At 48.6% G+C, this 14,187-nt stretch overlaps 1 protein-coding gene across 2 annotated transcripts in view; it reads left to right on the top strand.

Annotated features, from left to right (window-relative positions):
- LOC119445344 (focadhesin) overlaps positions 1-14,187 on the top strand; it is a 377,760-nt gene that overhangs the window by 77,510 nt on the left and 286,063 nt on the right. For both annotated transcript variants that reach the window (XM_037709656.2, XM_037709655.2), the window contains exon 9: positions 6,642-6,877. In XM_037709656.2, the coding sequence (XP_037565584.1) occupies positions 6,642-6,877 (236 nt within the window). The remainder of the gene's footprint in view (positions 1-6,641; positions 6,878-14,187) is intronic.

Raw genomic sequence — 14,187 nt, 5'->3', positions numbered from 1 at the left:
TATCATGGTGCGCATAGCGAGCGAGGGCCGCGAAACTGCCAACGCCATCCAACGCTCGCTTCACGATAACGGCAGTAAACAAAACTTCAGGGAGCGGGCGGCGCCGGCACAGCACGGCGAAGGGGCGCACGCGGAGATCGTGGAATTTGAGGGAGGGGGGCGGCAGGGAAGCGGATTTCGCCTCGGGCAACTCCGCCGCTTCGGCGGCTCCCCTCGCCCTCCCTCGTAGCTCCCTCACTTTCGATTGTCACCGTGCGCGCTCGCCGCCGTGCAGGCGCCGCCGCTCCAGCCGGCCTGGCGCCAGCTCCCCGAAGTTTCGTTTTCTGCCGTTATGGGGAAGCGGAGTTTGCCGGCGTGGGCAGTTTCGTTGGCCGGCCTGGGACAGCACCGCTGCTTCCCGCTGCGCCGTATCCGCATGTGTGCAAGGTCAACACGTGACTAGAAAGTAGAGGAAGCATAAAGGAGAAAGAAGGGTTCATACACGTGGCTACGGTAGCGTGGCTGAGACGTCGGCACGTACGGGCATGTTCCGGCACAACGCAGAATCGGCGACCTTGCCATATGAGAGAGGGTGAAATTTCCGCCGCGTTTTTTTTTTCTTCCTTTTTTTTTTTTGTTTCGTTCGCGCGCGGCATTGAGAGGTCTCCCCTCTGGCGGTGCCGGAGCAATGCCGGTTGGAGGCGCCGCCGCGTGATTTGGTTCGAATTGACGAGATTCTACTGTAACTTGCATGCAAACGTTCAAGCCACATTCCTCGACTGTCGCACACCCGTGGCGGCTCGGTGCACATGTTTTGCATATGTGCGGGCGTTGAAAATTGTTGCTTTGGTTATAGTGCGGTACCGCTTATAGTGCGGATATTTGCTACTCCCGCGACTTATGTTATAAGCGGTCTACACTGTACATCAGGCTGTAGAAATGGGCATACATGCTTTCACAAACACTCTTAGCCGCATTGTATTTCTGAGTGACCCCAATATGCAGAGTTGCAACTGTCACGCATTTACATTTGTTGCTGCTGTACCACTCATATCTGGCATAAGCTTTCACAGCTTGATGATTGTGAACTTGACTCAAAATATCACTTGTGTACACCCATTCACAAGCCAGTGTGGAAGAAGCTTCAGTGGCTCCATGCAGACTTGGTAGATGGCATTTGTGGGGGCATAGGGAATGGCAAGAATGGTCACAAATTGGGGGGAATGGTGATCCATATCTGCCAACTGTTATGATTTGTTCAGCCCCAAATTCTTACCACTCCTTCAGATCATGTGGACACGACTCGAAATTTCCGGAGCAAATGGTTATGGCCTTTATCAAGAAGCACATTTGTGAAAATAAACTGCATGTATGCACATACCGACCAACTATTTGGAATTGGCCATACAGTGGCGCATTTTACCATTTCATACGGTTGTATGACTTAAGAAAGTATTTCTCGAAAATTATACTTGCTAATTCTCGGTGTATAGAGACTGCCATTGGTCTAGCCTCACATAAAAAGAAAGTCAGTCAGTTTGGCCATTCTAATGTATCTGAAACGAATTCGCACGCCATCTGGAGTCGTAATGTTATTGTAATTCTCAGCTAAAAGACCTTTAGTATGTTATGCTGCTGCTTCTTAATTGGTTGCAGCCCTTCCCAAGTGCAGCACTATATATAAGATAGGTGGCTTAGTACCAAGGCCTTTGGTATTGCTGCTGTGCAGTGCCCAGACAACATGTACGGGATCTCGGAGGCTACATTGCCTAATACTATGTCTCTTTGCATTGTTTCTTGGTAAGCCACAGTGCTGGCATTAATGCACTTTGGTCAGAGATGGCTTAGTGCCATCCAAGCTTGGCGCCTTCAGTGTTAGTGTGCTCACTGCCACACTGTGTCTGGCGTCATCACGCTTTAATGATATCATTCTTTCTCACCTGTTTCATTATGACAATCAGGATCATTATTTGTGATGGTAGCCCATAGGGAAAGTTCACAAACAATGGTAAATAATCAGTGAAATAATTAGGTTGTTCAAATAAAGGGTGTGTCGTGTTCCACACTTTTTTTCTTCCATTGTTTCCTTTTTCTTTCCTTACCAACATTCCAACCTGAATGTTGGTATGTTGGTAAGTGTCGTGTTTCTTTCTATCTGATCCCCGTCTTTTGTGCTCTGCTTGTGTTACGACGAATTACCAACACACCCAAGCCTCTACCCTTGGTGCAATTACTGTATTTTCACACGTATAACTCGCACAAAAAATTTTAAAACGTTAACAGTAAAGTTGGGGTGCAGGTTATACGAATTTTACTTGGAGGTGTGGCTTCACGGCAGCAGGGCGCTCGCTCACGTGTAGCCACACTTCGAGGCAAAGTTCTCCGCCATTTAGTTCGTTATTTCTAGGAGAATCCCACCCTCTTCCCACCAGTGCGTGCTGAAGCTTCCTTCTCCCCTCCTTCATGGTCGTCCATTCTCCTCCTCTTTACGGGTCGGCATTTTGCGTGCAATGAATAGTGCACGCGGCGCTGGCGAACTTGTATGTCACCAGTTCCCGCGGTGCTCCCTTGGTCCACGCCATACGGCGGAGAGCGAAATCGCTGTTGCCCATGCTTCGGCTGCTCCGGCCGCACTGTAATCCTCTGTCGCGTGAATGCTAGCGGAACCTGCAAAGTGATCTGATTCACGTCAGATGTCACGTGACTGATTCGTCTGCGATCAAGTCCGTTGTGTGAATCCAGCTTTATCAGCATTGCTGAAGTGGGGGGAACAGAGCCGCTGGCTGAAGATACGAGGTGGACGAGTCCTGCATTCGTGAACTGGCTGTTTTTGCAAAGATTTGAGCGTTGTTGTATGCAGTTATTCCTGCGGGTTATAAGCACGGATAAATTTTTTCTTTCTCGGCTGTTGTAATTTGGGGTGCAGGTTATACACGGTGGCAGGTTATACGTGGAAAAATATAGTAAGTCATCCCTAGTACTTGAACCATTGACGTTAAGTGTGAGGGCATACCGTGGTGCCGTGTGCTGTCTGTGCCTAAAATACGTGTTCAATTTTATTATGTGGCAGGAGCGTCAGCTTCAATGTCGTCGTGTGCTTCGGTTTATTGCGACAGCAGTTATGTGGACACTCAAAGAGGATTTCTGCCGTCGCCGTGAGGTTCCGTGTGACGTCAACGGCGATGAAATCATCGCCGCGCGCCGGACACTGTATGTGCGAATGAAAGGGCGCGAGGGACGCGTGCTTTCACGGGGAGCAAACGCACGGCAGAGAACAAACACGTGTTTTGCGCCATGCTCCCGGAAGGGCTGCAGAATTAAGCATCTCTTTCCTCCTTTACAATCACCATGTATATAGAGCAAACGCGACTTTTTCCGTCTTGCGAACGGCCGTTGGGGGATGGGAGGGGAGGCGACGTTTAGCTGCAGCACGAAATGCGTATTTATATAAAAACGTTGCGAGGCGAGAAGGTGGTAAGGTGGTAAAGACTTCCGACGCTGCTCGCCGAGTTTCCCGTTATGATCTCGTCCAAAACCTCCGAGCCGCCCCCAGGGGCCCTGGCAACAGTCACCAACGCCGCGCGCGTTCGGTGCGAACGCGGGCAAAACGGTGACGGCGTTGACAACAGTTTTGCGCGTTGCTGGTGCTGCTGCATGTCCAAGTTTATACAGCTGATAAAACTACTATCCTTACTCCGTATAGCTGTCTACTAAGTTGCTATCGCAATTGATGCTTCGCCTTTCGGGTGAAACTGTGACACTTTTTCACTGTACTGCCACGGAATTTGAATCGGTTGTAGTAGTTTTACGCTACAGCACCTGTTTTTTGTTTTGATTTTAATGTTTTTATTTATTACATCGCAGTTTTATCTAGCCAGCACAGTTTTTTCTAATGGATAGAGATGTGCCGTGACCTAGTGCTCGGTTGTTTACATGGGTTCTCACCTTGAAACCATTTCCTATAGAGATTTGCAAAGGTCTCTTGGCGCGCCCCGTCTCCTATCACGGCTTTGGTGAAATAGTCCAGCATCCGCTGTTGATGTGGGAGCCAGACGAGTGCTGCCGCCAGGTACCTACCGGTAAAATAGGCACAAGCGTGCTTCCGGCCTGGTGCATGGAAATTATGCGAGCTCCAGATGCTTGGAAGGACACCCACCTCTCTGGAAGTTGGTGGCATGGGACGACCAGACCCCTTTTTTCTGTCAGAAATGTTTTGTTTCATCTCTCTCTCTCTGTCTTTTGCATTCCACGTGTGCTATTGTGGCATGCACAGGATCTGCTATCTTATCTAATCACCCATGTACAGGCTCTGACTTCACTTGGTCGGCCACAAGAAAAACAGCTGCAAACCTGTGCCACATGTTGCCTATGATATTTGGTGCACTGCTGTTTGTATGTGCATTCAATATGGGTGTTATTACTAGAACAAGCACCACCGTGACTATCTCCTACTAAGTAATAACACCTGCCCACGTGATGAAAACTGCACAAAAGTGACCTAATGTTACTACACACAATAAAGGCAGTGTATCAACCTGTGTTGCTTCGAGTTCTTTACAATAAACGCGAATGTGAGTGCCAAACGTCCACCTCACGAGAAGCAAGGATGACTGGTTCCAAAAGGAAGTCGGTTCAGAAACCGAAACCCGACACAACTGCCTGGTTGACTAGTTGCCGACGACGTATGGCAATCTGCCAGATCAGCCTTTAAACAGTGTGTTGTAATGCACACGTCGCCGGGCATGTTCATGCACTACTTGCAGTGCAAGTGTGTTGATGGCAGCAAGGTGCATTTCGATAAAGGCTGTTTTGTTTCTGCACTGCATTCTTTTCTACCTTATCTTGAATAAAAAAAGAAATAGCTCTAAAAGCACTGCGACACATATGAGGTGCAGTGTGGTTTCGCGTCTGAGTGATGCAGGCTTTTAGGTTTAGCGTTGTGATCAGTAAATCAAAGACCACTCCGCAGTGCAAGTGACTTGCAGCATTTGTCTGCAAAAATTAAGTACAGTGTAGACCGCTTATAACGTAAGTCGCCGGAGTCGGGAGTATCCGCCCTATAAGCGGTACCGCACTATAACCAAAGCAACAATTTTCAAGGGCCGCACATATGCAAAACATGTGCACCGAGCAGCCACGTGTATATGAAAGTCGAGGAATGCGGCTAGAACATTTGCATTCAATTTACAGTCGAATCTCGTTAATTCGAACCGAATCATGCGGAGGCGCCTCCAACCGGCATTGCTCCGGCACCGCCGTAGAGTAAAAGTAAAAGGAGAGACCCCTCAATGTCGCGCGCGAACAAAACAAAAAAAAAAGAAAGAAAAAACACGGCGAAAATTTCACCCTCTCTCAAATCGCAAGGTCGTCGATACTGCGTTGCGCCGAAACAAGCGTGTACGTGCCGACGTCTCAGCCAGGCTACCGTAGCCACGCGTACAAAATGGCAGTGAACCCTTCTTTCTCCTTTATGCTTCCTCTACTTTCTAGTCACGTGTTGACCTTGCACGCTGCGGCTACGGTGCAGAAGGAAGCAGCGCCGGTGTCCCAGGCCGGCCAACGAAAGTACCCACGCCGGTAAACGCCCGCTTCCCGGTAACGGCAGAAAATGATACTTCGGGGAGCTGGCGCCGGGCGCACACAGTGACAGTCGAAAGTGAGGGAGCTACGAGGGAGGGCGAGGGGAGCCACCGAAGCGGCAGAGTTGCCGAGGCGAAATCCACTTCCCTGCCGTCCTCCTCCCTCACATTCCACGGTCTCCGCATGCGCACTTCGCCGTGCCGTGCTGGCGCCGCCTGCTCCCTGAAATTTCGTTTACTGCCGTTATCGTGAAGCGAGCGTCGGCAATTTCGTGGCCCTCGCTCGCTATGCGCGCCATGATATTTCACGATTTGCACTCATGATTCTGGTTTCAGCCTCACTGGCTCTTCGTTCGCACCATGGGCCCTTCTCCTCCACTTCGTCTCTCTTTCTTCCTCGAGCACTATTTGGGGCACCCGTTTGAGGGGAGCGTTCGCCGTCTCCTCTGACTTCCGTACTCCCAGGCAGCCGCACTGTAACTGGTATTCCGTTTCCCACAACTGCACTATAAGCGATACGTGTATACATGGAGTGCTATGGGAAAATTGACGGGAGTCTGAAAAGACCGCACTGTATCTGGTCCTGCACTATAAGCGGTTACGTTATAAGGGGTCTATACTGTATACACTTTTGTGCATTTAACATGCCCTTTATTTTGAAGAAATTTTAAAAAAAACTTATGGTAATTATTAAGGTATATTTTATATAAGTTTGATTTCGTGGTCGGCATCCGCTTTTCTTTTACCTTAACATGCCCATGGGGAAGCGAATTGGTTAATTCCCATATTTCAGGATCTCCAAAAACTGTGCGAGATGTGTGGAGCTTTCAGATAAGCTTCAGGTTGTTGTATTTTATTATTTTGAATTATCGATGTATTGAACAATTTTGTATTCTCCTTCGAGTTCGATATATTTGGGTTTGACTGTATAGAAATATTTATTTGCTTTGTGTTCAGTGTGCTTTTTAGTTGCGTTTGCAAAGAAATCTGCAGCGTAAGCTATATTGTGTGAAACTTGTAACTGTTTGTTTGTTCTTTGTTTTCTTTATTCTTTAACAAAGTGCCATAAATGATGATGTGCAGGTGAGGCTCTGCTGGGGGAGCGCCCAGAAGGTGTTGTGCGCTGCTTGTCGCTGCCCCTGTGCCAGCTGCCCCAGGGGCTGCAGGGACGTGCTGCTGTCCTGCTGGCACGGATGGCCACCACAGCTGGCGGTGAGGTGGAGGCCACGCCATGCGTTACTGCCAGCACGCTGTGGTCCAGCCATCCCCTCGTGGCTGGGGCCCTGTTTGCGGCAGGGTGCCTGCACACCTCACCCACTGTAAGAGAGGCTGTTAAGAAAACCTTGATTTGGGAGCCTGATAGCCTGTTCGTGCAAAACAAACCTAAACGAACCAAAGCCTAACCTAACCTTACATAGCCTAACTTTACCTAACCATAGGCAGAGGCATGCTTACTTCCATCAAGAGGATAATTGTCTTCAAGAATATTAAAAAAGAAAAGAGATTTTTATACTGCACAAAATAATAATGACGGATGTACCTGCAGTAGCTCAGTCTTATGTTGCTCAGCTGTGTGGCATTTTTATACAGTGTGTTGACTAGGCTTCTCTCAAGCTGCCTTTGGGCATAAGGCTTAGGCTTGACGTCTAACTCCCTTTTGTATGGGCCTACTTCAACGGTACCAGGACAAGCAAAGGCCTGCAACACACTGTAGAATAACAAGCACAACAACGTTTATTGTTCCAGAGGATTCACGGGGAATCAGGCTGCTCACAACTGTAACGTTTGCCGGGGTCGACTGTATGGGGAACAAATGCTAGGTGCGACAAAGGATAGGAACGAGATGTTTACCTGGGGTCCTTCCTTCGTCGTTGCTCGCAGCCTCTCCCTGTGTTGGCGTTTGCCGGCTGCGCGGATTGCGACAGCCCCGCCTTGTTCTTTGCTCGGTCCAATGGGCATGGGGCTCTGCGGCCACTTGACGTTTGCAATCTATTTGCAAGAGGGTTGCGCCACCGTGGGGAAAGCCGTCTAGCTCCCGCCATGGGTCGAGGGCGTCTGCTCTCTTCGCTTCCTTTATGCACGTAGGAGCGCGGGAAAATATAAACTTTCGTAATTCTCACAAGTGACAGAACAACGCACCTGCTTGCAGGCATGTTTCACTTTTCCTTTTTTTTTTGTAAACATTTCTAGCTGCCAATTCTTTGTTAGCTAAAGACAAGACGTGGCTACAAGCAGGGGCGTAGCCAGGGGGGGGGGGGGGTTTGTTCACGGGTGTACAGTGTTGCCCAATATAGACCTAAACTAGTGGGGTACAAAATTAATTTTTCAGATTGAATGCAATACGAATCGAATGGTGGCAAAAGTGAAACGAGTAAGAAGTTGAATACTTTTCAACTATTTTTCACAGAATGAACAGCTATTATCAAAATATTTATAAAATTTCTTGCTGGTGGTCACGGATCACTTCAGTAAATGGGTAGAACTTTTCCCCCTACGAAAACTGACGGCACGGGTGATCATGGATAAGTTGATGGAGGGTGTTGGGGGGGTTCAAACCCCCCCCCCCCCCCCCCGAAATTTTTTCGCCCCCCCCCCCACTTACCCACCCTAGTTCTCGTCGCTTAGCGCTGACATAATTCATGAAACCAGTGCTACTATCACAATTTCATTGCTGGGCGCTTCCATTTGGGTTGGTAATTTACAGCGAATCATGTATGCGTATGGAAAAAACTGTCACTGTGTTTGTCAAGGCTTTGACACTCTGTCCAGTTTTGGGCGAGAATGCGGCGGCCGCATTCTGAAGCAACAAATGCGCAAGAAATGAAGCAACAAATGCGGCAGCCGCATTTTAGATGATGGCGAAAACGCTCGAGGCCCGTTTACTTAAATTTAGGTGCACGTTAAAGACCCCAGGTGGTCAAAACATCCGGTATACATTTCTGCCGCTTCCCTTCAGGTGCCGGTTAGGCCGCGCTCGTGCAGGATCTTAGGCTACGTTCACACTTGGTCTTGAAGCTGTCGGAAGCGGCAAAATCTTGCAAAAATCCGCCCGCCTAGGCGGCAAAACAGGCAGAAAAACAGGCAGCGAGACAAATCCGTCTCGGGCCGATTTTTTCGCCGTGGCGAAGCGGAAACGCGGCGGAAAGTCGTTCTGCTTCACTGGAAGCTACACTAGCATGTAAACAACCGGTCGTAAAATTGAACATGGCACCAAAAGTGTAGGCTGTAATGCTGATCGACGTTATCAAGAACCAGCCCTTGCTCTACGACAAGAGTGGCACTAAAACGTACTGTCAGCAATACTCGCGATAGTATTCAACGTCGCGCGACCGGAGGTGCGGCAACGAAGCCTTGGCGTGACCCAACTTCTCGCACTTTTGCAAAGCCAGGCGAACCCACCACCGCCGTTTTCGAGGTGTCCACATCTTCCGTTTATTCATTGTCCATTTCTAGAAAACAAGTAGGTAGAAGTATAAAAGCCATTTCTTCTTCCACTTGTACGGCAGACAATAGTTAGGCAGATTCCTCGTTGGCGCTCCATAATTCTCCTCGCACGTGTACGGTATGTTGCAGAAGTCGCGGGGTGCTTTTCTCGTCGCGACGATAGATTGGAAGCGTAGGTCTCACGTAGGAGGCGCAGGCTTTGGCGAGCCCCAACACAAGGGCCAGCCCAGGTTTTAGCTGTGGTGTTCCCGTTGCCCCTTTGGTGTCCTGGAGGCGCCGACAGTATACGAAATGATGAAATGTTATTACAACTTGTAAATAAAAGCTCTTAAAGAAATATTATCACGCCTAGGCACCAACCTGTGATTCAGCGCTACCGCGCCCATGTGAGGAGAATTACGGAACGCCAACGAGGAATTTACCGAAGGTCGCAGATGGCACGCGAAGTTGCGTAAAATGATCACTTTTGATGCGATATGTGGGTCAAAGAATGAACATACCGCTCGAAATAATGCGATAATGAGCGCCACCACGCCGACAAACGTACGCAGACGAGATGGATCTGGACGAAAAGGCAGCGGCGGCCGCAGCGGTAGCAAAACAAATGTGAACAACTTGGACAGGCGCGGAAAAAATTTTCCGGCCGCTTTGGCCTTTCCGCCCGCTTGCGGCTTCCCAAGTGCGAACGTAGTCTGCGCGAGAAACGTTTCTTGTTTGCGATTGCGCCCCTACGGAAGGCTGATAATTACTGTTGTGTTGTTGAATCCCAAACCAACAATTACGGAAGGCTGGTAGTTGCTGTTTTGTTGTGGAATCCCAAACCAGCAATGTTCACACGAAGGGGTTGATGACAGCAGTGAAATTCCACCGACTCGCAACAGAATGCACGAAACAGACAGCCGACAAGCATGCATGAATTACTGCTGTGCGCAGTACAGCGTAAGTAAACTCTTGTTGCAGGCGCTGACAGTTCTCATCGGAGTTCACGCGTCCTGAGAAATTGATTATGTGCACTATGCACTGAACAAGACCGGAGTTCATTCCTGCATCACTAGTACATCAATCAGTCGAGATTCTGTGAGGTACAAGGCCGCTTCCTGTTTGCACTGGCGTAAGTGAAGCAGAAATGGGTTGCACGCACTACTTAAGATGCGTACACATGCCATATCTATGCTGTGTGGTGAAATATTCTGTACAATTCTGAATCTGTTGACGTAAAGGCAAAAGACGGCTGCACGCTCACACACAGCGGAAGACACAGCGGCCCATGCACTTGCCACACGAAATGCAACCCTCTCGTATGAGGCAGCAGGGCGACGAAAGCTTCAAAAAAAAAAAAAAGCCTTACGTGTTTTTGCGCATATTTAAGTTTTCTAGCGCAAAGACGCAGCGAACAAGCTATTGCTATGGGAGTAGGTATAGCCTGGTCACACGTGCGTTTCCACGCGTATAGCCGTCCTTGACTTGTGAAACGCACTTCGCCCCGACGAGGACGACGCCATCTACGCTTAACAGAAATGAACAATTAATGATGTCTTCTCCGATCGCACGGGTCGTCTCAATGATGCGCTTTCGAAGACTGGTCCATTCAGTGGTGCGATGAGAGGCCCTTGCTCCAAACGCCCACTGTACCTGTCGTACTTACTGTATTTACTGAGCGCACATACCTGGTGATAAACGCAAAACACCGAATCACTGAGCTTACTTTACTGTTTACTTAATTTCTTCACAAGCACACGCACACGCGAGGGGGGGGGGGGGGCGGTCCCATGTCTTTGATATACATGTATAGCGTCTGCCTAAACTACCGATATTTATTATCGATCACGTGACGTAGAGGAAAGCAGAAGCTTGCCCCCCCCCCTGGTCGGGCCGGTGAAGCCCCCCCGAAAAAAATTTCTGGCTACGCCCCTGGCTACAAGTGAGATGGGCAAAGCAGCTTGGATGAAGAGAGAGGCCACAGTTCTCTGGTCTCTGGGTGCACAGAAGGCATGCAATATTAGTGTCATGCAAGCACATTTGCTGGCTGTTGCGCACTATTGCTGTTGAACTTGTCAGCTTCTCTTGACATGGTAAAGCCGATGCCATCACAGCAACCCTGTTCCACATGTGGCACAGGTCAAGCTGCATGTTGCATGTGGAAACATGCGAAGTGCATTGCCTTCTTTGTGATGTATGCCTGAAGTTTAGTGCAGTAGTGTGTACAATGCCTGACTTTGCTGTAGATGTTGATGGCATGTGTGGAGTTCGCTTGCTGTACCTGTCTGCAGCAGTGCAGAAAGTCAGACCAGAGTCCTCCATTCGAACAAGAGTGTTACTTACGCAACTCGAGTTCTGCGCAGCTGACCAGAAGACAACCGCTGAGGTGCGCAGGCATTGTCTTTTATGCGGATGCATGTCTCAGTGCGCATGCACCAATACCGATAGCCAGTGCGCCAGGTCCCTGTGGGCTGCGTCCCACATTTCTCCTCCTCCGAAAAAAAAAAATAAAACTGAAAATTATGGCTGCTGGTTACATCAGGCTTCGGTTGGGTGCCTGCCAGTCAGGGTAAGCCCGTGGAAAGCACCAGGACTTTGTTACGCGGGGTTCCGTGTTCGACGAGAGGTTGTCCCGTCTCTCAGTCGAGGTGTGAAGACTATGCTACCGTACATGCCCTCTGTTCTCTCGGGTGCTGAGCTCGCCGCATGATCCGAGTGCAACGTCCAGGCTGCGGAATCCCGCTAAAAGTCCGCAGCCCTCCTCCGTGATTGCTGTCGTGGTGGTGCCATGATTCCTGCAAACACACAATAGTATGGCGGGCATGTTTATTGAATCGAGTGGCATCCCAGATATTCAAGAGCTTTGAAAACATGAAGAAGGATTTTTAGCTGGGCTTGTTGGTGCATATTAACTTTTGGGTGAACTGCGCGAAGACAGGACAAGGAAGGAAACAAACATGAGTGTCTGCGCTCGTGTTTGTTCCCTTCCTTGTCCCTCCTTTGCACAGTTCACCCAAAAATTCAAAAACATGTAGCAACACAATGGCACTGCCAATGTCAATAGCGCCTCTTATGGTCTTTCTGCCATGGTCTGAGGTTCTACCGATGCACGGTCGGTGACGTTCAGGAGTGAGTTGATGCTGTGATCAGCCGGAGCTGGTGCCTGCAAGACGCTAGGACTGTCCGGCTTTAGGTCTGAAACATGAATGGGGCCATACGGTTCCCCATTATAGCGCTGGGATAATATGTATGGCAAACCTGATCGGCTATTCACAGTATATGGTCCTTCCCATCTGTACGCTAGTGCCGTGGCAAAACCACTAAGGGGATGCGTCCTTTTCAGAACTAGTTGCCTTTGCCTTTGCCTAAGTTCAGCGTGCGGGGGTGAAGCCAGTGGCGCGGTTAACAGTTGTTCTGTTAGCGAAGGCCATCTCCCGAAGTTACAGGTCCCAGTCCTTGTGCCGAGTTGTGTGTGGGACTAGCATCTACTTCAGATAGCGGTTCATCCGTTCCGTGATGTTGGTTTGAGGATGGCACACATACGTATGGGTGTGACAAATTCCCATGGCCTTACAGCGCTCTGTGAACACCTTTCTGGTGAAATATGTTGCATTATCCATGGCCAGCTGTGCTTAGAAACCAAACCTGGAGGCACTCCCCTGCTTTCTGTGAAGTCGACCTGCACAAGGGAAACAATTCGACTCACTTTATAATGTGGTCTGTCACTACCAACGGTGTTCTCACATCATAAAAGAGAGACTTAGTCGCATGCGTACCCTCCCTTGCTTGCAGGATGTCCACCCCTCAAAAATTTCTGAGGAGAACCTGGTCACATTGCAGAGTACCATAATGACAGTTGTAGCGACTTGTTGAAGTTCGGATTGCATGTCTCATGGCAGTTTTGTGGTTGTGGCAACCTGCTTAGCAGAGCTGGAGGTAGCTGACCTGGTTTGTATCAGCTGTGTACCATTGAGTGTAGAATGCAAAAAACACCAGTGTACCAAGGTTTTTTAGTGCACATGATTAAAGAACCTTTAGGTGGCTAAAGTTGATCTCTATATACTAGGGCTTCTGTTATGGCCCAAGTGTTGCTTTGGTGTGTTAAACTAGACTGACTACAGTTAAGTCAAACCTCAATAAATGATCACAAATATAATGAATTATCAAATGTAACAAATTATTGGATATACATGAAGTGCACCTAAATTTTTATTGCTGTTAGCATGCAACGAATATATGCTTATAACAAATATCACTTGTAGCAAGGACATTTTATGTTAGATGCAACTTTGTTTTAATGGTGTTTGAAGTATTATAGCTCAGATTGCATTTGTACAGTCCCTGTGGTATAGGAAGTTGGTTCAATTCTTTTTTTCTGTGCATGAATCAGTTGTAAGTGTTAATGCAATCAGAGCCATAGCAGGATACCTGCATCTACTTTAAGGGGTCAGCAACAGTGGCTGTCAGCTTTAGGCAACATGCATAGGTGGTGCCACCTGTTAGAGGGGCAAAACATTGTGCTGACCATAACAAGGACTTGTGCATGAAATAAATTCTTCGTGAGCTTCCTTAAAACAGTAACTCCCTCGTGACATCTGGAAATTAAGTGTTAAGGTGACATTCCACTGTACTGCAGTGAACTTCCGTTAATACGACCTTGACGGGACCAATGAAATTCGTGGAATTTTCCGGTGGGTCGAATTAAACAAGGTGCAGGAAAAAGTGGCAGGACACACTATGATTTATTTGGCAGTACTTGCCCGATTTTAACATGCCCCAGTCAGCTTTGCTGAAGTACATCCCTGTTACGCGGTAGAGCATACGAACACTGCAAAGACAATTTTGGTTTTGTGTCTGATTGCACCGCGCAGGCAGTTTTCAGCCCAACTTTCATGCGAAAAAGAAAGGCGCATATTAGAATCCGGTAAATACCGTAATCGGGCATTGTGAGCTACCATTATTGCTTAAAATATTTTTTTAGTGTTGGCCAGAAATGGGCATTTTGGACGGGAGATGACGTGGGTTCGACGCATTCACTGTCCCCTAAGCTCCACCAAGACAGATGCTGCCACTATAGGGGTCGCTATTGGTGTCACTATAGGAGTCGGGCACGTGCATGCTGACTAGTCAAGATTTAATTATCCGGCGAAGGCCAATATTGGGATTGAAATAATGAAAGTTTCAGCCCATAGAAATGCATGGGCGG

This window comes from Dermacentor silvarum, chromosome 3 (genome assembly GCF_013339745.2).
Source record: "Dermacentor silvarum isolate Dsil-2018 chromosome 3, BIME_Dsil_1.4, whole genome shotgun sequence".
Classification (NCBI taxonomy): Eukaryota; Metazoa; Arthropoda; class Arachnida; order Ixodida; family Ixodidae; genus Dermacentor; species Dermacentor silvarum.
Note: the sequence above shows the minus strand (reverse complement) of the source record. Positions and strands in the feature narration are given on the sequence as shown.